Source organism: Tiliqua scincoides, chromosome 2, assembly GCF_035046505.1.
Source record: "Tiliqua scincoides isolate rTilSci1 chromosome 2, rTilSci1.hap2, whole genome shotgun sequence".
Taxonomy (NCBI): domain Eukaryota; kingdom Metazoa; phylum Chordata; class Lepidosauria; order Squamata; family Scincidae; genus Tiliqua; species Tiliqua scincoides.
This window is the reverse complement of record NC_089822.1, coordinates 197,939,429-197,960,658: the sequence shown is the minus strand read 5'-3', so window position 1 is coordinate 197,960,658 and position 21,230 is coordinate 197,939,429. Positions and strand designations below refer to the sequence as shown.

The window sequence follows — 21,230 nt, the reverse complement described above, 5'->3', positions numbered from 1 at the left end:
AGACAGAAAGAGACTAAATGAGTTTGGCTGAAGTATGATAAAGATAAAAGCTGTTGCCAGGACATTGCCTAAACTTAGTTATCTGTACAGTACGTTCAGTGTACAGTGTTCTTCACAATTACGTCATGGACTCGGTGATGTATGTTGGGTTGAGAGTGGCTTGCGCAAGACTGCCCAGTGAGCTTCATAGTGGTTCGAGCTCAGAAACAGGATGTTGGAGAGGGGACATGAAATACGTTTGAAATTATAAATACTATGAAGGGGGGTGGGAATAAAGAGACATTTTTCTTTCTCATAATGCATGTCAGAAGTGAATTTAGCAATGAATTTCAAACAGTGTGCATCAGACTTCCTGGCTAGCTTTGGAAAGCTGCTCATTCACACTTGGGTCTCAATCCCATCCAACTTTCCAGTGCGGATGCAGCTATGCCAACAGGGGGGCAGTCACGGAGGCTTCCTCAAAGTAAGGGAAAGTTTATCCTGTCTGTGGCTGCATTGGCACTGAAAAAGTTGGATAGGATTGGACCCTTTGGGGACTTCACTCAGTATTATGGTACATATTGTAATTCATCTCAGCCATATAATGTGGAAACCATCAAAAACACACTTTTGTTGATACAGCTTTAGGCAAGCCCAACTGAAATCACATCTGAGTTAAATGGAGGGTTAGTTTTGTTAGATATTTGGGTAATCTGGTGAGGTGGGAAAGGAAGATCGTACATAAGCAGGTGGATAGTTCAGATAATGATGTGCAGCATGTGATCCTTTCTCTCTTTCTGTCCTTCACTGTTTTTGGCAGGCACCTCTTTGCACCAGGCTACACTGAAACACATTATACTAGGAGCGGAGCCCCCCACACGATCACTTTGAACAACACAGTAAGTAGTTCATTGTAACCTCTCTAATGTAATGGAGATCCTTGATAATCTCACAGGACTGCCCAGGAGAGGAGAGGTAGGAGGTTGGTGCCAGGCTTGCGACCTGTTGGGATGCATGGAAGTGGTGATTGTGTGACATGGCACCTCTGTGTGGAAATTATATTTGTGGTTGCCGCAATTTGCGCTACTGCTACAGCCTTTATTCAAGCAATCACCTTAGCACAAATTGCAGTCATCACCTGTGTAACCCCAGGTGGAGGAGTTGCTTCATCCAGTTGACACTTTCACACTATTTTTGCCAGGTTAAAAACCCTGTATCCTCCCCAGCAATCGCAGGGAGGATTGGAATTGGACCATAAGGACTAGAAGTGGTTGCTTGGAACCTTAGAGAACCTTCTAGAATTTTCACGTTTCTCATAACTTTTCTCTTTCCTTATTGCTGGGTAAATAATAGGTTATCGCCCTATTCAGTTATTCAGTTATTCACAAGGCATGAATGCTGCACCCAGGGACATAGTCCATGTTCGTGTCAGTGGTGTAGCTAAGGGGAAGCAGGGAGGGTATATTCCTTCTGGCTCCACGCCTTGAGGGGGTGCCAAAGTTATCTTGCATGCAATATATGTTGAACCCCAAACTCATATAGGTAAGCACTTTACCCATGGCTGCTGCCCCTTCATTTCTCCTGTCAGTTTCCACACAAAACCTTTCTACTCTTTCAGTGATAAAATTGAAGCCATCCACTTAATCTCTGTACTTTCTGATATCTCTCAGCAAGGGTTTCATCAGTGAAGTTTGCAAAGCTAAAACTGGTACAGGTGCCCCCCCCCCCACACACACACACATGGGAGATAGGTTCCAGTTGCCACCATGGGTACTGGAAACCATGGATAGCAGCAACCTTACAAGAAGCGGTTCACAAATCCTACAAGTGTGCTAGGCCCAAGCATTCACTTACAGCAGGGGTGCCCAAAGTTTTTGGCAGGAGGGCTACATCATCTCTCTGACACTGTGTTAGGGGCCAGGGAAAAAAGAATTAATTTACATTTAAAATTTGAATAAATTTACATAAGTTTACATAAATGAATATATTAAAGATGAACTTATATGAATGAATGAAGGTCTTGCAATAGCTCAAGACCTATCAAAGGCCTTGCACAAAGCAAGGCAGTCCTTTCATTTGCTGCCGCTACTGCATCACAGACGTGAAACAGCAAGCAGTGGAGGGAGCCCTCATTCCACAGCTCACGCGAGAGGTCAAACAGTTGCCCTCATGCTGAGAGCAGTTGTGTTGCACCAGTGTGAGCTCCAACAAATCTCTGGAAGGCCAGAGGCTCATTGGAGACTGGGGACACCCTGAGGGCCGCAAGTGGCTGCAAGTGGCCCCAGGGCCGGGGTTTGGGCACCCCTGACTTACAGTAACATCTAATTTGACCCTAAATGAAGATGAATTAAAAACAGAATATCCATGAGCTGTCCAGTGCTTTGCCTTTATTCCTTCCCTCTGTGAGATCTAAATGCTTGTTATATTCTCAACTCTTTTGCAAAGCTAGGTTATGCCAGCTGGCTCATATCCGGAAGAGACTTCCTTGTGAACTACTGACCAGAAATGCCTTGATTTGCTGGCACTTCCCTGAAACTGTATAAAATTACACAATGCTAATTGTATGATATAAAAATAAAAGCTGAAGACTATGAGATCATCCTTTTTCCTCCTCCTTTCCTCAGAACATAATATTTCCGAAGATGACTGTGAGGGCATTTTATTGGTGGTTTGGGGGGGGGGTGTCATAAAACCTACTTTCTTGCAATTTGTAATTATGAGAATCCATAGAATAGGGTTTTCCATCATTGCTCATCATCTGATTTTCTTAACGATACAGTGATAAAAAGTGATAATGCTTCTGGAGCGGTGTATATTTAGTATGGAGATTCTTATTGACACCATTATGATTATATCACATCTTTACACACTGATGTTCAAAGCAATTATGCTCATCCCTTTTGTACACAGCATTGTTATGTCGGCATTAGTGGCTGGAAGTGAGAATGCTGGTTGTTCGATACTTTGTCTTCTTTGCTGGTGGAGTTGCAGGATACGAGTTCCTGGATCCTTTCCATCTAACTCCCTGCCCCCATTGTCTTCACTGGAGATATTTTGGAAGCAGTATAGTATGTGGCTTTTTGCTGTTACTTAAGTCATGACAGTGGGTAATATTCAAAAGAAATGAGCCCTAAGTATCTGGTTGCTTCCAATGTTTTTTCCAGGACAACAGTGAAAGTGTGCTGCCAGTAACTGGTACAAATGACCACCAAAACCAGTGGCCAGGTTTATTGGAAATATAGTGCTATTGATAGCTACTCTTAAGAAAATAAGAACAGCCCCGCTGGATCAGGCCATAGGCCCATCTAGTCCAGCTTCCTGTATCTCACAGTGGCCCACCAGATGCCCCAGGGACCACACCTGATAACATGAGACCTGCATTCTGGTGCCCTCCCTTGCATCTGGCATTCTGACATAACCCATTTCTAAAATCAGGAGGTTGCACATACACATCATGGCTTGTAACCCATAATGGATTTTTCCTCCAGAAACTTGTCCAATCCCTTTTTAAAGGCATCCTGGCCAGATGCCGTCACCGCATCCTGCGGCAAGGAGCTCCACAGGCCGACCGCTGAGTAAAGAAATATTTTCTTTTGTCTGTCCTAACTCTCCCAACACTCAATTTTAGTGGAAGTCCCCTGGTTTCGTGTTATGTGAGAGTGTTAAGAGCATCTCTCTATCCACTATCCTTCCCATGCACAATTTTCTATGTCTCAATCATGTCCCCCCTCAGGCGTCTCTTTTCTAGGCTGAAGAGGCCCAAACGCCATAGCCTTTCCTCATAAGGAAGGTGCCCCAGCCCAGCAATCATCTTAGTCGCTCCCTTTTGCACCTTTTCCATTTCCACTATGTCTTTTTTGAGATGCGGTGACCAGAACTGGACACAATACTCCAGGTGTGGCCTTACCATTGATTTGTACAATGGCATTATAATATTAGCCGTTTTGTTCTCAATACCTTTTCTAATGATCCCAAGTATAGAATTGGCCTTCTTCACTGCCGCCGCACATTGGGTCGACACTTTCATCAACCTGTCCACCACCACCCCAAGATCTCTCTCCTGATCTGTCACAGACAGCTCAGAACACATTAGCCTATATGTGCAGTTTTGATTTTTTGCCCCAATGTGCATGACTTTACATTGAAACGCATTTGCCATTTTGTTGCCCATTCTGCCAGTTTGGAGAGATCCTTCTGAAGCTCTTCACAATCACATCTGATCTTCACCACTCGGAAAAGTTTGGTGTCGTCTGCAAACTTTGCCACCTCACTGCTCAACCCTGTCTCCAGGTCATTTATGAAGAGGTTGAAGAGCACCGGTCCCAGGACAGATCCTTGGGGCACACCGCTTTTCACCTCCCTCCATTGTGAAAATTGCCCATTGTCACCTACTCTGTTTCCTGATCTTCAACCAGGTCTTAATCCAGGAGAGGACTTGCCCTCCAATTCCCTGACTGTGGAGTTTTTTCAGTAGCCTTTGGTGAGGGACCATGTCGAATGCCTTATGAAAGTCCAGATATATAATGTACATGGGTTCTCCCACATCCACATGCCTGTTGACCTTTTCAAAGAATTCTAAAAGGTTTGTGAGGCAAGACTTATCCTTACTGAAGCCATGCTGATTCTCCCTCAGCAAGGCTTGTTTGTCTATGTGTTTTGAGATATCTTTGATGAGGCATTCCACCATCTTACCCAGTATAGATGTTAGGCTGACCGGCCTATAGTTTCCTGGGTCCCCCCTCTTTCCCTTTTTAAAGATTGGTGTGCCATTTGCTATCCTCCTATCTTCTGGCACCCTGGCCATTTTGAGGGACAAGTTGCATATTTTAGTCAAGAGATCAGCAACTTCATTCTTCAATTCCTTAGTAACTCTTGAGTGGATGCCATCAGGGCCCGGTGACTTTTTGATCTTTAATTTATCAATGAGGTCTGAAACATCTTCTCTTTTAACCTCTATCTGACTTAATTCCTTTGTCAGGAGTGTTGGGGAATAAAAACACTAAGTAGTAGTTATCAGTTGAGTATCTAGTTCTTTAAAGATGAAATTGCATGTGGTCCCTTTAATGGTCTTTCTAAAGGGTGTGTCCCTTTGCTGATTCCTCCTTGTCCATATATAGCTTCTTGTCTGCTGACTTTTGTAGAACAGGAGAGTGTATTTTAATCTCCGTTTTTAACCATTATTTTATCATACTTACATGCGTTCAGGAGCAGCTATTTAGGGCTCCTGGTCTTCTAGTTTTAAGAATCTTGATGTCAGAAAAATGTTTGTATAAGTCTGTATCAGATTGTGAGTAAACTGCCTTTGGTTTTAAATTTTTGGGTTTGAGTATTTGTTCCTTGGTTTGCAAGCAGCCTGGGTAGAAGAGAATTTTTTTTTTTTGCCTGAAACCAACAAGGAGGAGCCGTTCGGGCAGCAGCATCTGCCTGAGGTCTTCTGCCATGAAGACAGATGCAAAGAACTCATTCAATTTCTCTGCCATCTCTAAGTCTCCTTTTATTTCCCCTTTCCCTCCCTCACCATCCAGAGGGCCAACCGCTTCTCTGGCGGTTTTCCTGCTTCTAACATATTTGAAGAAGCTTTTATTATTCCCCTTAATGTTGCTGGCCATGCGTTCCTCATAGTCTTGCTTGGCCTCCCGTATCACCTTCTTACATTTCTTTTGCCATAGTTTATGTTCCTTTTTATTCCCCTCATTAGGGGCAAGACTTCCATTTACGGAAGGAAGCTTCCTTGCCGTTTACTGCCTCTCTAACTTGGCTGGTTAGCCATGCAGGCACCCTCCTGGATTTAGTGGAGCCCTTCTTCCTTCCGCTGGGCCTCTATTACTGTTGATTTGAGCAACCTCCATGCACTCTGTAGAGATTGGACTCTTTTTACCTTCCTTTTCAACCTCCTTCTAACCAACCTCCTCATTTGAGGGAAGTTCGCCCTTTGGAAGTCAAGGGTTTTTGTGAGAGATTTGCCCGGTATTCTTCCCCCGATGTGCATGTGGAAACGGATCGCAGCATGATCACTGTTCCCCAATGGCTCAGTAACATTGATATCTCTAACCAGGTCCTGTGTACAGCACAATATTAAATCCAGAGTCACCTGTCCTCTGGTGGGCTCCATGACTAGCTGCTCTAAGGCATAGTCATTTAACATGTCAAGAAATCTGGTCTCCTTTTGTGACCAGAACTCAAAGTGACCCAGTCTATATGAGGATAATTGAAGTCCCCCATGATTACAACCCTGTCCCTCCTTGTCACCTCCCTGATCTGTTTCCTCATTTCAAGGTCCTCTTCCGGTTTCTGGTCTGGAGGACGATAGTACGCCCCCAGTATTACATCGCTCCTCAGTCCTGGTAATTTAACCCACAGAGATTCTATGGTGCAGTCTGACCCGCCTTCAATCTCTATTTTGCTGGATTCTATCCCTTCCTTAACAACAACAACAACAACAACAACAGGTATTTATATACCGCCTTTCTTGGCCTTTATTCAAGACTTTATTCAAGGCGGTTTACATAGGCAGGCTTTATTAAATCCCTTATTAAATAGGGATTTTTACAATTTCAAAGAAGGTTCTTTCTTTCAAGAACAACTACATTCAAGGTGTTTCATTCTGATCTGGCTTCACATTCTGGCCTCCATCCTGCCACGCTCAGAGCAGATGGAATTGCTCAGCTTCAGCTTGTCAGCTGCTCCAAGGTCACACGGTGCCGGTGGCCTCGAACTGGCGACCTTGTGGATGTTATCTTCAGGCAGACGGAGGCTCTACCCTCTAGACCAGACCTCCTGCCCATAACATAACATAAACGGCCACCCCACCTCCAACATGTTCCTCCCTGTCCCTCCTGTAGATAGCCCGGGATTGCGGTATCCCACTGATTCTCCGCATTCCACCAGGTTTCAGTTATGCCCACTATGTCAATGTTTTCCCTAGTCACCAAATATTCCAGTTCTCCCATCTTTGCTCGGAGACTTCAGGTATTTGCATAAAAGCATCTGTACATGGAATGCCCCAGGATGGGCTGCTTATTCACTCCCTTGTCCCTGCATCCTCTCATTGTGCCAAACCGTCTATCACATCCCATCATGCTACCATTCCCAATTTCTTCTCCTACTCTGCCTTTGCCTTGTTGTTTTCTTACCTCCCCATCCTTGACCCATAGGGATGAGGAGTACCGAACCAGATGCCCCTCAGCTCCTGTCGGCTTTCCCCCAGGGATCAGTTTAAAAGCTGCTCTGCCACCTTTTTAATGTTATGCGCCAGCAGTCTGGTTCCATTCTGGTTCAAATGAAGCCCGTGCCTCTTGTACAGGCCCCGCTTGTCCCAAAACGTTCCCCAGTGCCTAACGAATCTAAACCCCTCCTCCCTACACCACTGTCTCATCCATGCATTGATACCCCTGATCTCCGCCTGCCTAGCTGGCCCTGCGCGTGGAACAGGTAGCACTTCCGAGAACGCTACCTTTGAGTTCCTGGCTTTCAGCTTCCTAAGAGCCTAAATTTGGCCTCCAGGACCCCCCCGGCTACACTTGCCCACGTCGTTGATGCCGACATGCACCACAACCGCTACCTCCTCCCCAGCACTGTCTACCAACCTGTCTAGACGAGAAGTGATGTCCACAACCTTTGCACCAGGCAGGCAAGTCGCCATGCGGTCCTCACATCCGTCGCAAGCCCCCTCTCTGTTTCTAATAATTGAATCCCCCACTACAAGAAGCCCCCGACCCCCCTCCTGCCAAGGAGTATCCTGAGTGTGTTCAGATATGGGCCCGTCCCCTGGAGAAGGGGTCCCCCGTAGGGGATTGTTTCCCCCCTCTCCAGGATGATGTCCTCCAGCCCCGAGACTTCCCACCCGGGCGTCTGAGGAGCTGCACGCCTGAGGTTGGGACGCAGCCTGATCGTCCCCGGAAGTCTCCCCACGGTCCTTCTCTGCCTGCCTCTGCTTCTCCAGGTCGGCCACCAAGGCTTCAAGGGAGCGGACGCGTTCCCTGAGACCCTGGAGCTCCTTGCACCGAGGACACACCCATGACTTATGCCCCAGAGGCATATAATCATACATGTGGCACTTGATGCAGAACACTGGATAGCCCCCACCCTGCTGCTGGCTGTCTGACTGCATAGTTTTTTTTGGGGGGGGGGCGTTTGTTTGTTTAGGGGTACTTGAAAACCCTACACTGGTTTACTGCCCACTTCTCAAGGGAAGTGAAGTGCAGTGTCTGGGACCCTGGCTTCCTCACCCTGCTGCTGAACTCGCACAGAGGCTAAACTCGTGTTGCCTTACCTGGCACTTTGTTCCCAAGGCACTGGGTTCCCAGAGGGCACGCTTCTGCAGAGAGGCTCACAAGGTGGCAGGCGCTAGCTTTATTCCCCTAGCTGGCTCCTCCTCCCTCCCTCCTTGCTGATTGAAAGGGGGCTGGTCTTCCCAGGTGAGATTACAAAAGATCAGGAAGACAATAGGTTGCTAATGGGCTTAATCTACTCTGCAGGCTCCTGAATGGGGTGCTTGGATTTGCCTAATGGAGCTCTTATCAACTCCTAAAGGACAATGACTATGCTAAATTGCCCTGGCTGGCTGGGAACAGGCCCTTCCTAGGTTCTTACCCTCCTAATTCAGTTCTCTTAGGCTGGACTGTTTTTTAACCTCAAGCTGCTTTTTATTTGAGTTTAAACTGCACTGGTTTAAGAGTTTTTTGGGCTTGGCAGAACTTACACACTAAGGTTTAAATCCTGTTTTGCCCTGTTTACAAAATAGACACCAAGTGTGCTTTCTCCCCCTATTACCCTCTTCTTCGTTTAGTTTGGACTCTAGCTCCCTATCTAAATTATACCTCATGCTTTTATTAAGTGTGCACCTTTATTTATTTATTTATTATTGCTCTCACCTAGATCCTGTGTCCCAATTTACTGAACTTTTAGACGATGTTCTAATTTAGATTAAGTTTAACTTGGGTTATGTATAGGGTTAATTTAAACAAAGTGGAAAAAACTTGCTTTCCACTTTATCCTCCTATGTTTTATTTACTTTTCCAAGTGCCTGTACCTTGGGCCCTTACTCACGAGTAGGACTCTGCTCCTGCTCAGAGTAGACCTATGTACACACATACGTATTTATTTTTATTGCCCTCACCTAGCTCATGTGCCCCAACTTGCTGGACCTTAGACTCCCTTCCTCTGGTTAGATTAGGAGCTAACTTAGGTAAAGCTAAGCTAAAGGTAAGCTAAATTTCAATGTTGATTTAAGGTTAGAAGACAAAGAGTTAGAAAGACAAAGAGTAAGATAGAGTACACTTACCTTCTCCTTCTCATTCTCCTCTTCTCTTCACAACTCAGAGAGTCCTCCCTCTCCTTCTCTAAAACTCAGAGGTCCACTTGCCTTCTCCTTGCACAGAGGCTAAACCGTGCCTTTGTTCTCGAGGCACTCGGTTCCCGGAGGCCATGCGCGATTCTTAGGGCATCCTCACAGGTTCTGTTGACAATGGAAGTATAATGCATTTGAATTTGAATATGGTTTGACCTCATATGCTGAAATAAATTATTTGCGTGAGTGAAAGAGAGTGAGATAGATAGATTTATCTATGGGATAGTAGAGGGGTTTTGAAAGAGTTTCATTATCCCTGAAAGATTAGTTAGACTATAATGAGATCTAGGCTTTTTATTGCCAACTTCCTGCATAGTAGTGTTGGATATTATTTTAATCAAAGTGGGATGGGAGGTGGGTAAAAAAATGTAATAGAGTTCTTCCCTTAACAATCTGCAATTTCTCCTCTCAGGATCATTGTTTTTACCATGGAATAGTAAAAGGGATGGAAGACTCCAGTGTGGCACTCAGCACATGTCATGGTCTCCGGTAAGATCCACAGTCTCCCTTAAAGAATCTCCAATTGGAGCAGTTCTGGATTCACATGAATATTCTTATGCTGTCCTGAGATGTGATGTTGGCCATTAGCTTACTTTATTTATTTAAGGCCCAAATCTTAACCCAATTTCCAGCACCGGCATAGCTGTGCCAATGGGACTTGTGCTGCATCCTGCAGTTGGGTGTCACTCATGGAGGCCTCGTCAAAGTAAGGGAATGTTTGTCCTCTTACCTCACAGCTGCATTCCCCTTATGTTGATGCTGGAAAGTGGGTTAGGATTGCGCCCTAAATCATTTATATTTCACTTTTCCATTGCAAAAGAGACTATCAGTGCACCTAACAGTGTATAATGAAAATAATTTCATAGACAGTAATTTCAAACAAAAGAGAACAGAGATGGATAGCCTAGTCCTGTGGTTTTGAAACTCTCCAGGAGTTTGATAAACGCAGTAAGTATTTCAAGAGCGGGTGGGAGGCAGTGGGGAGGGGAGGCAACGGAGGTGGGGGAAGGCAGAGATGTGATCCCCAGGATCGTGCTGCTCAGGGGGGCTGCAGGGATTGGGGTGCACCCTCCAGTCCCTGCAGCAGCTGTCCCTGGGTGCTGCGCGAGCCTCTGCAGGGCTCCCCAGGTCAGCAGCAGAGAAAGTGAGCAATCACACTCTGCCTCCCCAAAACTGGAAGTGGAGCGCAATTGCTCACTTTCACTCCTGCTGACCTGGGGAGTCCTGCAGAGGGTCGTGCAGGGCTTCCCGCACCCAGGGACGGCTGCTGCAGGGACTGGAGGGTGCACCCAAATTTTCAGAAGTGAAAATGGAGCGATCGTGCTCTGCTTCTGGTTTAGCGTAGGCAGGGCGCTATTGCCCCACTTTCACTTTGGAAGCCTCGGGGAGCCCTGCAGATGGTCGTGCAGGGCTCCCTGCATCCCCAGGAGGCTGCAGGGGGCTGTGGTGAGTACAGCCAAGCCCCTGCAGCCCCCTGCCTCCTGGCTGGCCCCACCCCTTAAGGGCAAAGAGACTAGGTCCCTCAGGCTGGGACATCGTGATGCCCCAGTCTGAAAACCTCTGGCCTAGTCCTGCATAAATTCACTGCACCAGTGCAGCAGTGCCAGCGTAACTTCCTCTGCATCCTGCTGGGGAATTGCAGTTGCTGGAGGTCTGGGCCATAGAAATTGCTGGCGCAAGTCTGCATTGCCCATATGAGTGGATCATGTCCTGGAAGGGGGATAGGATGCAGTGCACGCTGCTGCCACCAATCCTGCTCTCCTCCTGGGCCCAATCAGGCCCCACCCCTGCCCCCCTGCCCTTCCCCACCCCTTCCCTGCCAGGAACTTATCTTATGGTGCAGGCCTTCCTACTGTCGGGCCTGGAATCTGCGCTGTTGCAATGTGCTTTCCAGCATGTTTGCAACAGGCAGTGCCAGCAGAGTGCGCACTCCATTGGTACAGTAAGGGGAAGGAATTGTGCCAAAAATAATAGCAGTAAGATTCAACTAGGCATGCATGCAAAGGTGAACTTTTGATCTTTTAATTTTTTTTCTTTTTAAACAAATCAAATGGCCCGAAACTGTGATGGTGGGGAAGGGGGCTTTAGTACTTTTTCTACCTGCTGAGGAATCTCATTTCTTTGGGTTGCAGTTTAAACGTCTTACTATTAATACACTAATTCCAGGATCTTCACTGTTCAATCATACTTGTCTTTCTGCCTCTTTAGAGTCTCATACCTTGCTCTCAGAACAATATCCTGATTCCCCCCCCAGCATTTTTTAGTCTCAACATTTTAAATTGTAGCTCAAAACTTTTTTTTCTGCTAAGCTGATCTGTGCAATTTATCCCTCATGACATCCACAGCCTTCTTGTTTAGCTGTTAGTCTGTGGCACAGATCTGCACAGTTACACTGTACTGTATGAGGATTTGACCTCCAAAAAGATCAATTAAAAATATTCTTTTTATAAACAGGACATGGTTTGCTTTTAGTCACCTTCATCCAAAGCTGTTTGAAAGCTGGGCTGCTGGGCTTCTGTCCAGTCAGGAAATAGATTATGCCAAAAAAAAATTAAATCTTTCAATAACCTCAAGTCACTTTAATGTAAACAAACTGTCTGGTGGCGAAAATAAAGTAAACCTTGGCCACTTAGGACGGACACAATGCGCAGCCCACACAAAACAGGAAGCATCACAGGTGCAACTTGACCCACTTTTAACTCTTCCCCATTTTCAACTGTCCCCATTTTCAACTCTTTATCCCTGACCTTGGATTTACCATGCAAAAGCTCACTCTTTCGTAGCAGAGTGTTCCCTGTGCTGGCCAGAATTTTTCTTTTAAGTAATTTAGGCTTATTGGAAGCATACAGAAGCTACATTCTCACATATGTTTTTACTTCTCCACTGAATTCTCAAGAGGGGAAGTGAGCAGGTGGAGATGGGTGTGATCTTTTCATCCCTATAGCCATTTACATCCTCCTCCTCCATACAGTGTGCTCGTAACAAACTCATGAAAGAAAATGGTCCGAATCCTGACCAAAGAATAACCTGCAGCAGAATTCTATGCATGCTTATGCAGAAGTAATTTCCACTGAATTCAGTGGGGCTTACTCACAGGAAAATATGCATAGGATTGCAGTTCTAATTGAATGGAAGCAACTTATTTATGTCATTTGTGCAAGCTGTTGTGGAAAAGATGGTGCTTCCTTAGACCTTGGTTATGATGGTTTCCCCTGGGGGCTGGGGAGAAGAATAGGCCCTCGGTTTGGCTGTACTTGTCATAAGAGGTGACTAAACAGCCACTGGGTAGGTGGGACTCGTCAGCCTGGGAAGGCAGCTCATCTGAGAGAAGGAAAACTCTGATCCCAAACCTCCACTGCCTTATGGCTACATCCAGTTGTGGAAAAGGCTTCAGGAGTTAACCTCGAGGCAAAATCCGGAGCTGGAGTCCCTGAGGCAGTTCATGGCTGAACACAGTCACGTTCTGGCAACTCCTGCGACACCGCTGGAGCCAACTGTATTGGCCTCTGCCTTTCCATTGGACCATTTCAGCAATGTGGAGAGGGGGGATTTGCTGCATGGGAAACAGTCTATCCTCCATATATACTTTACCCAGGCTTCACGCACTGGACACTCTTTTCCAGAACCACTATTCAGAGCACGATACCATAGTCTTCCAAGACTGAAGGATGCCAACATGGTTATGATGGTATGGACAAGTTCTCTTCAGTCAGTTCTGAGTCCATGTTCTTGGACAGAGTGTTGTTTTGTTAATCACTTTTATATTCCACGCTTCTGCAATTAGCTCAAGTTAGTTAGGTCAATTTCAATTTACTTTTTACAACAGCCCTGCAAGGAAAATTAGGCCAGTTAGGTGAAGTTACATTCACACCTGTGGCATAACCACACCATACTTCTGGCATGGTAAGAATGAATGAAAAAAGCTGTCAGTACAGCAGTATTGCAGACACTTTTTCTGAGGAAAAGCCTCCATTTTGCTCAAATCATGGTTTGTGTCATTTGACTATGCAGTCTACAAAGGCAATATGGTCTCAGATTTCAACTGAGAATATGCAAAGGCATAAACGAACACATACCCCTCAAGCACTGACCAAAATTCTTAGCCAACTGTTGGAGAAGCAGGATTTTAATATTTCATATTTCCATAGTTCTTCTGCTTCTAATCAATTGTATAAGATTTGCTTTTAAAGAACTCAGCATGTCTTCAGCTGCAATATGTATTTCTCTGTTTCTTGGAAACGTGACAACCAAATCCTGCTGTTCCACATGAACATCTCCCACAAAATCCTCTTGTCTTACTTACACAATTTCTCTTTATGGTACTTTTGACCAGAATGCAGTTGGCATTGTTTTCAGCCTTAAGCTGCTATGTGTTTTGGGTGGGGTGACTGGAACATGTTGATGCTTTTTAAATCCTGCTTGGAGGGCTGGACTATTTCAAACCATGGGTTTGGTGAGGAAGTGGGAATGGGTTCTTTTTAGGGTTGCAAACCGTTTACCAGCCTCCCACCCTTTGCCTTCCAGCTCTGGAAGCAATCTAGTGAGCATCATACAAAAGAGGTCTATGTAGTGACACTGTCGTGTAGTCCTTATTTGTTGCTAGAAATGCAGAGAAATGTCCTGAATAAAGAGACAGTTGGGCTTTTGAGGGGCAGCTGTATAAACAATTGTGCAACGCTTCATAATAATTCTCAGTTTGCTTGAATTTGTTCCATGTTGGTGGCTAGGAATTTCACCACTGTCCATGTCACTCCATGTCACTAAACCATGTCCACTCCATGTCACTAAACCGAAAGTGCAGATTTAAGATTGCTAAAATGTGGACAGCTTGCCTTGATCCTTGCTTGGTCAACTATTCCCAGAATTGCCATGATGTTCCCTCCCTGTTTTATCATTTTCTTTTACCATTCTTTATTACTCTGTTATAATACCATGTACTTCATTTCTTTTCCCCTATAAGTATTACACGAAGCAGAATGTCCTAACTGGCTAGGAGAACTGAAGTCACTTATGAGTTGTTATAACTTGACCTGGTCATCTATGTCACTTCTGAGCTTAACATACAGGAGTTAATATTTTCATATACGTTTTTAGGGTTGAGATTGTTTTCCTTTTTCAGTGTTTCATCTTTTAGAGAAGTTTATCCAGCATTACTGTTCTTGTCATGGAGGAACCCCTGGTAGGTTTCCAAAAAACTGCAGGGTTCTCTTGAACATGGTTTGTAAAACCATGGTTTGTTTTGAAAGGACTCCAGTTGCACCAATCCAGGAAAGGTCATACATGCACAAAAGGAAGCTTCCATGTGCATGCCCCTAGTTGGATTAGGAAGCACATGCAGTTCCTTTCCCCACTGTTCCCTCCAATCAGCTGTTGCTGCTTTTTGAAGAGGATGTCACACCTACAGCCCCAATTTGTTTGCTTATTTCTGTATTTATATATTGCCTTTCTCAGATTTCTCTTCAGATATTACTCAAGGTGGTTTGCATAGGCAGGCAGTTCTAGACCCGGTAAGGGTCTTTACAATATTGTTCTTTATATAGAACCCTTCAGTTTCCAGATTTTCCTTCAGGTGAAGTCATCTTTCTTAGCTGCTAACACTTCCCTTGAGCTTCTAGAGATAGCCACACAAATCACGCCGAATCAGGGACCTTCCAGTTATTATCGCTCTCATCACTGACATTCTCAGCGTTCCAATGTTCTAGTCCAGTGGTGGTCAAAATGGTGGGTCACGACCCACCATTGAAATATAAAAGGGCCACTTTCCTCTTAAGGGGAGTGACCCAGAAGTGAGTGCCCTGATGGTACACAGCGATCACTGCACCGTGGGTACCCAGGAGCATTTTAACATACTGGAGGGGAATGTGCAACCTCCTGGAGGGTTCTGGAGGCTCACAGCCCCCTCGGTGAGCCTCCCCTCCACAGCAGTGAGCTCTGATCTGCGATTGGAGCCCACTTCTGGTTTTCAATCAGAGTTTTGGAGCTCCAGCACCAATCACAGCAGCGCTGTCGGGGCATTCCCCAACCCTGTTCCCCCCTCCCCCCAATCAAAATGTACCAGCGGTTCTCCGACTCCCGGAGAGTTTGAGAACCACTGTTCTAGTCCGTCCTCTCATCACAGAACACAACAGCGATGCCTCTCTCTCACCGAGGGTCATGTCAGCTTATCAGTGGTTACCAGTCTCCCTTCCAGGCACAAATCGATCTGCTCCTGCTTAACTTCGGGCTCATCCTCTCAACTACACCTCCTGCAGTTGCCGCATACATGCAGGGTTGGATGGGGGCAAGGAGGGAAAAGCTTATTAAGATATTGTTGGCCAAAGCAAAGAGTTTTAATTATTGTTGGCTTAAGTGCTCTTTACCAGAAACTTTAGATTTCTTAGGTGAGGCAAAGAGCAGAGGACTGACCTTCAACTAATATTCAGAAACAAGAGAAGAAGAAATGGTCTGGGGTTTTGTTTTTAGCCCCTGGTAGGTTTTACATGACAACTGAATGCAAAAATGATGCTAAATGCAATCACACCCATTCAGCTGTGTGTCATGCTCTCCCATTCAGCCATTTTTGCTTTAGAAATTTCTTCTTTCTAAAAGGAGAAATGTATGGGCATGATTGACTGGTGTTGCTGTAGCTGTAGCGCTGGACTCTTTCACACACCCTCTTTATGAGTCTTTGTTCTGGTCCTTTATCTTTAGTTTGAAATAACTGGCAGTATTGGCCACTGTTGTTCATTGCAGGAACCTTCCACTCCAGCTGAGAAGCACCCCTGAAGCCCAATCAAATCTTTCCTTGGGGAACAGCACCCTCCACTGACAACATTCTTAAATAGAAACGTTTATAAAACTGGGACCATTCATTTTTTTCCTTCAAACTGTTTTCCCACCTGCAAAGAAATATTGAGTTTTGAAGTGGTTTTTTCCCCTTAAAACCCCAAATGAATTCATTTGGGAAATCTTCTTAACCCTGCTCTGATTTCAAACCATAGCCAAATATACGGGAACTTCCTGTTGACAACATTTGATGACAAATTATAACAATTGTTATAATTTCAAGTGATGACACAGATATGTATATATTTTGCACGGAGATAAAAATAATGGATGTGCATAAGGATACTCCCAAAAATTGATATAGACATTTGCGATGGCAATGTCATAGCAACCAGTGGAAAAAAGTAGCGTAATCCTGCACAAGGCCAATAAGGACACCTCTGTGAATTGCTTTTTTAAGGGATCATATGCATTCAGAGATGCATACAACTTCCAAAATTCACACTTGTAGGCCATTTGGGCCTGAATTAGTTCCCATGCAACTTATGCAGGAGTTTGTACCTTTCCTGTTAGTCCACCAATGGACATAACTGGCTTTTTGCTTCCAGCACAGGAAAGACCTTGGGGAAAAAGCCTTTATAAAGGATATCCAGACGTTAAAAAGACAACGCATGTTACAGTGTAAAGCAGGAACAGGGGCCATTGCCATTTTCTGTCTTGGAATTTCCAGCACCAAGGGTTATAATTTAGGCTCATGGGCAATTATGAAGATTTTAATGATGATGATGGGAGTTCAGTAAAATAGCATCTTCCATAATGCCACTTCCTTGAGCACTACTTTGTTACAGCAGTCTTTGTCCTGGGTGTGATAGGCAGCTCTTTTAGCCAATGAGAGCAGTGCATTTTGGATAGTGTGTGGCCAATCAGAGCCAGTGTTCCCCTTGTTTGTCAACAGTGTTTCCCAAGGGCTGTTCTGCAGACTTCTGAGTCATGTTCCTCTATGTTGTCCCCCTATTTTATTAGAGGTATTGCTGGATATAAAATGAGTTTTTGAGAAGGGGCAATCCCAAAGTCTGTTCACACATGCCCTGAAACAAAGAGGAAAGGCAACTGCCCATCTTGTCCTACCTTAACATGTTATGATAATGGCTCCAAGTCAGCAAGACATGCAAATATATTGATCAATATTCAGATAATTAAATTTAACTCTGGAATAATCAGGGACAAGTTCACGCCTTTTACATCCTCTGTCTTACTGACTTTATGTTTCAGTGGCCTCATAATACTGAACAACAACCTCAGTTACATCTTGGAACCACTTCTTCATAGCCAGAAGCAGCACTTGATCTATAGGTCTGAACATTTCAAGATTCCCAAGGGCTCCTGTGGAAACCAGCATTCAGGGTCTCAGACCATGGACTGGCTTGCTGAGTTGACAGGCCGCGCTGAGCCAGGCTTTCACAGGGTGAGTTTTTTCTGAATTGCTCCATTAAGGCTGTAATTATTCCCATAAGATTCCTATATGATTCCCATAGAATTGCACTGCAGAATATCTAAGACGTCTCTCCTGAGAAATTTAAGGGGGGAAAAAATTATAGGGAACTTAAGTGCTTAAAGTGCTTCACACACATCATCTTGATAATCCTGAAAATAGCCCTTAAAGTACACTCATTTATTACTGACTTATTACAAGCGGAACACTATATCTGAAAAACACTGGCTTGCCAAAGGCCATCCACTGAATTCATGTTTGAACCGAGAACTGGACTGTTAACTTCCAGTCCAGTTCTCGGTTCAAACATGAATGAGGTTAAGCTCATGCTCTTGACACCTATGCTGCATCAACTCTTTGTCCTTTTACCCATTTATTTTGGTTTTTATTTGAAATTGAAGTTCCATGCTTTATCAGCCTCTGAGTCAGGAGGAGGACACTTATATTTCAGGTATTTTTTTTATGTGGTTTCACTGTGTCACAACAGGCCATTTTGTAACCCCACACATTGCTGTTTATAAGACATTGATTCAGCACACTCCAGCTTCCCCTTGAAATTATGAGGACTAGAAGCATTTTCCTGTGTTTTTAGTAATATGAAATGTAAAATCATGACTGTGCAAGCCAATAAGATCTGGCCTTAAAGCAGAGTAGCTGAAAAGTTTTAATTTGAGATGGATTCTTAATGGGGAGGGGGAAAGCATTGTGGTGGCAGTCTCTGCCTTCCTGACCAACATGTTGTGCATTGAGTAGAATGTCTGGGGAGAGCAACCATGTGTATGCAGAGACTCTCTTCAGTGTGTGGGGAAGCAGGGTGGAGGCTACCCACTGTTAATAACAAAATAAGAACAGCCCCACTGGATCAGGCCATAGGCCCATCTAGTTCAGCTTCCTGTATTTCACAGCGGCCCACCAAATGCCCCAGGGAGCACACCAGATAACAAGAGACCTGCATCCTGGTGCCCTCCCATGCATCTGGCATTTCTCCCATTATGAATTCCTGAAAAGGGCTATGCCAAATTATCTGTAGACCAACAATTTCTGGAAAATTGTATAATTTAAAATAGTGTCCATGTCACTTCTGCTACCTGCTTATTTTGAGGAGCTATTCGCATGCTATAAGCTCTGGTAATCATTTGCCTTAAAACTGTGGCTTATGCTATATTATCTTACCCTTGCAAAATGATTACATTTTAGTAAGAGTGTTCCTTGCATTTAAAAATGAAAACTTTTTTAAACAATTAGGCACATACATTATTCTGCTTCTGTCGCAGGTGAAGAGGGATGATCAACGGTCTATGAAATATGTAGAACTTCTACTTGTGGCTGATTATGCTGAGGTAAGAGAAGAATGCAATCCATACTGGATCAGAATCAAATCCAGGACCGACAAACATTTTGGATCCAATTGCATGTTGTATGAAATTCCATGATTGCACTTCCCAACAACTTGATTTTGAGTTCAGAGTAGCCACGTGAGGACTCTTCATTTCCCCCAGCAGGATTAATTGCAGCATTGGTGAGGTTTCCAATCTCCGTTCAAATCTCCATGTGGAAATCTGAAACATCAGGAGATGCTATAATGTGACCCTGATGATGTGACAGTGTGATGTGATGCCATAGTGTGACCCAACCATGGCAATTCTATGCATCTGTGTACATTTTCCAAGCCCAGTCTAGCACTGTCTAAATCTGTAATCATAATTTGTTTTTCTTGTCCTTTCAGTTATAGGCCCATCTATTGAGGTGATTAGTAAAGGATGACATTGGGTTGAGACCACTTTTATTTATTTATTATAGTCCATGTAAGAGATGTAAAAACATCCTGCCTGCATACACATGGACTCTGTTTCTAATCAGTGCCCTGGAGCTAGTTGAGCCCATGTCTCATTAACCATTCCCAAGAGCATGAGGTCATTCAAACATCTTTTATTTTAATGGGCTTTTTTCCTGGCACACTGTTCTCCAAAAATGTGGCTGCAGCTCATATATAATTTCTCAGGAGTAACTTGATCCTCTCACTGAGTCCCTATAGGACTGTTGTTTTTCCCCTCCTCGTAATTTTGAGATTGATGAAAAGTACTTATTCCCACTACCATCCATGCACAAACGTAAATACCAGGCTTCCAGGATGATAAGCCTGTGTACCTGCATTCTCCATGTAGATGTTTACTATCATACCTAACCGTTTTTGATTATTTCTTTATCACAAGCGAATGCCCCAACCAGAGCATAAGCCAACTGTTCTTATTTGACAGCCCGATGCAAAAACTGTTTAGCCTCTGCTAGGCTACTGGCTATAGGGTATTTTGAATGAGACTAGAGAGGAGGCACTGTTGTGTTTCTCTCTTCCTTGAGACTGAACACTTTTCAAACAAGATGAAAAAAAATTGGCACATCCTGACGTTTCCAGATACTTTGCTTTTCTATTTTACTAGACAAATGCAACGTGAAAATTTATTTAGAGGCATCAGAGAAATGGACAATCTCGTTCCACCACCGCCCCCCTAAAAAGCACACAAACCCACTAGATCAAGTTGCTTGAGTCAAGCAATGTGTGTGTGTGTGTATGTGTATTTTACAGGCATTTCGTCAACAACAGCTGGAGAAAAGTGTGTCCCACTTTAAGGGACACACAAGCCCTGAACTAAAATTTTTGGTCACTGTTTGCAGAACCTGCCCCCACAGAGCTACATCTGCACTTGTTAACATCATGAATTATAGCCAGCATAGCAAATTACTTTGATTGCTGTGCAAACATCTGGACAGGATTGATTGCCCTTAGTGTGGGGTGATGCAACCAGCTGAGCAAGAGGGAAGGGATTATGAAACTGATGTATGCCTCACATCTGTGAGCACCAAGATAATCCAAATTCCCTGCCAAAAACATCCAGATTCCATGTTCAGGATAATATTACAACTGTATTTTTCCATGCAGAATAAAAAGAAGGCCCTCTTTCTGTAATTATTGATAGCCTGATGCAGAAAAGATAACTATCCCTGGTTAGCAACCAATTGGCTGCAGCAAGGAACCCTTTGACTGTAAATCTTCTGCACTGTTGGAGCCACCGACATGGGAGGTGTGCATGGTCAGGCAAGGTGTCTGGGAAAACTTGGGAAGAAGCAGCCTGGAATCTGTTGTGCTGTTGCTTAATCAACTGGCTCTGCCTGTGTGCTTGTCCATTTGTAAATAGACTATCACAAGATGTTTTATATCTCCAGTGTTCTCTCTTCCAAAAACCTGAGAATGTAAAGGGTACACTGAACTTCCTGCCATTTAGGAAAGGTTACACTGAACTTCCTGCTAAAATGGGAAATCGAAATAATGAAATAATAAAGTCTAAGGAAATATGCATATATTAACTATGAATAGAGGTGATTTTTTTGTGATAATGAAATAAAAACATATATCACTGTTTTCTTCACTTCTAATTTTTGTAAAAACACACAGACACACACACACACACACACACACACCCTGAAATCTGCAAAAAAAAAAAAATAATATACCATTTTCTAACACCTCTACATATTGGTCACTGTAGGCTGGTTGGGCTAGACTTGGAGGGGGGAGTGCATGGGTAATCACTATGGCTGCATCTGGACACGATACCATCTATACCTACCTAGTACTCTTTTAAAGTG

At 44.3% G+C, this 21,230-nt stretch overlaps 1 protein-coding gene across 1 annotated transcript in view; it reads left to right on the top strand.

Moving 5' to 3' along the window:
• Nucleotides 1–815: 815 nt before the first annotated feature.
• The window catches only part of ADAM19 (ADAM metallopeptidase domain 19), a 39,556-nt gene continuing 19,141 nt past the window's right edge, over nt 816–21,230 (top strand). The window contains exons 1-4 of the mRNA XM_066614461.1: nt 816–878; nt 9,741–9,817; nt 17,366–17,558; nt 18,860–18,925. Coding sequence (XP_066470558.1) covers nt 9,774–9,817; nt 17,366–17,558; nt 18,860–18,925 — 303 coding nt within the window. The 5' untranslated portion in view covers nt 816–878; nt 9,741–9,773. The remainder of the gene's footprint in view (nt 879–9,740; nt 9,818–17,365; nt 17,559–18,859; nt 18,926–21,230) is intronic.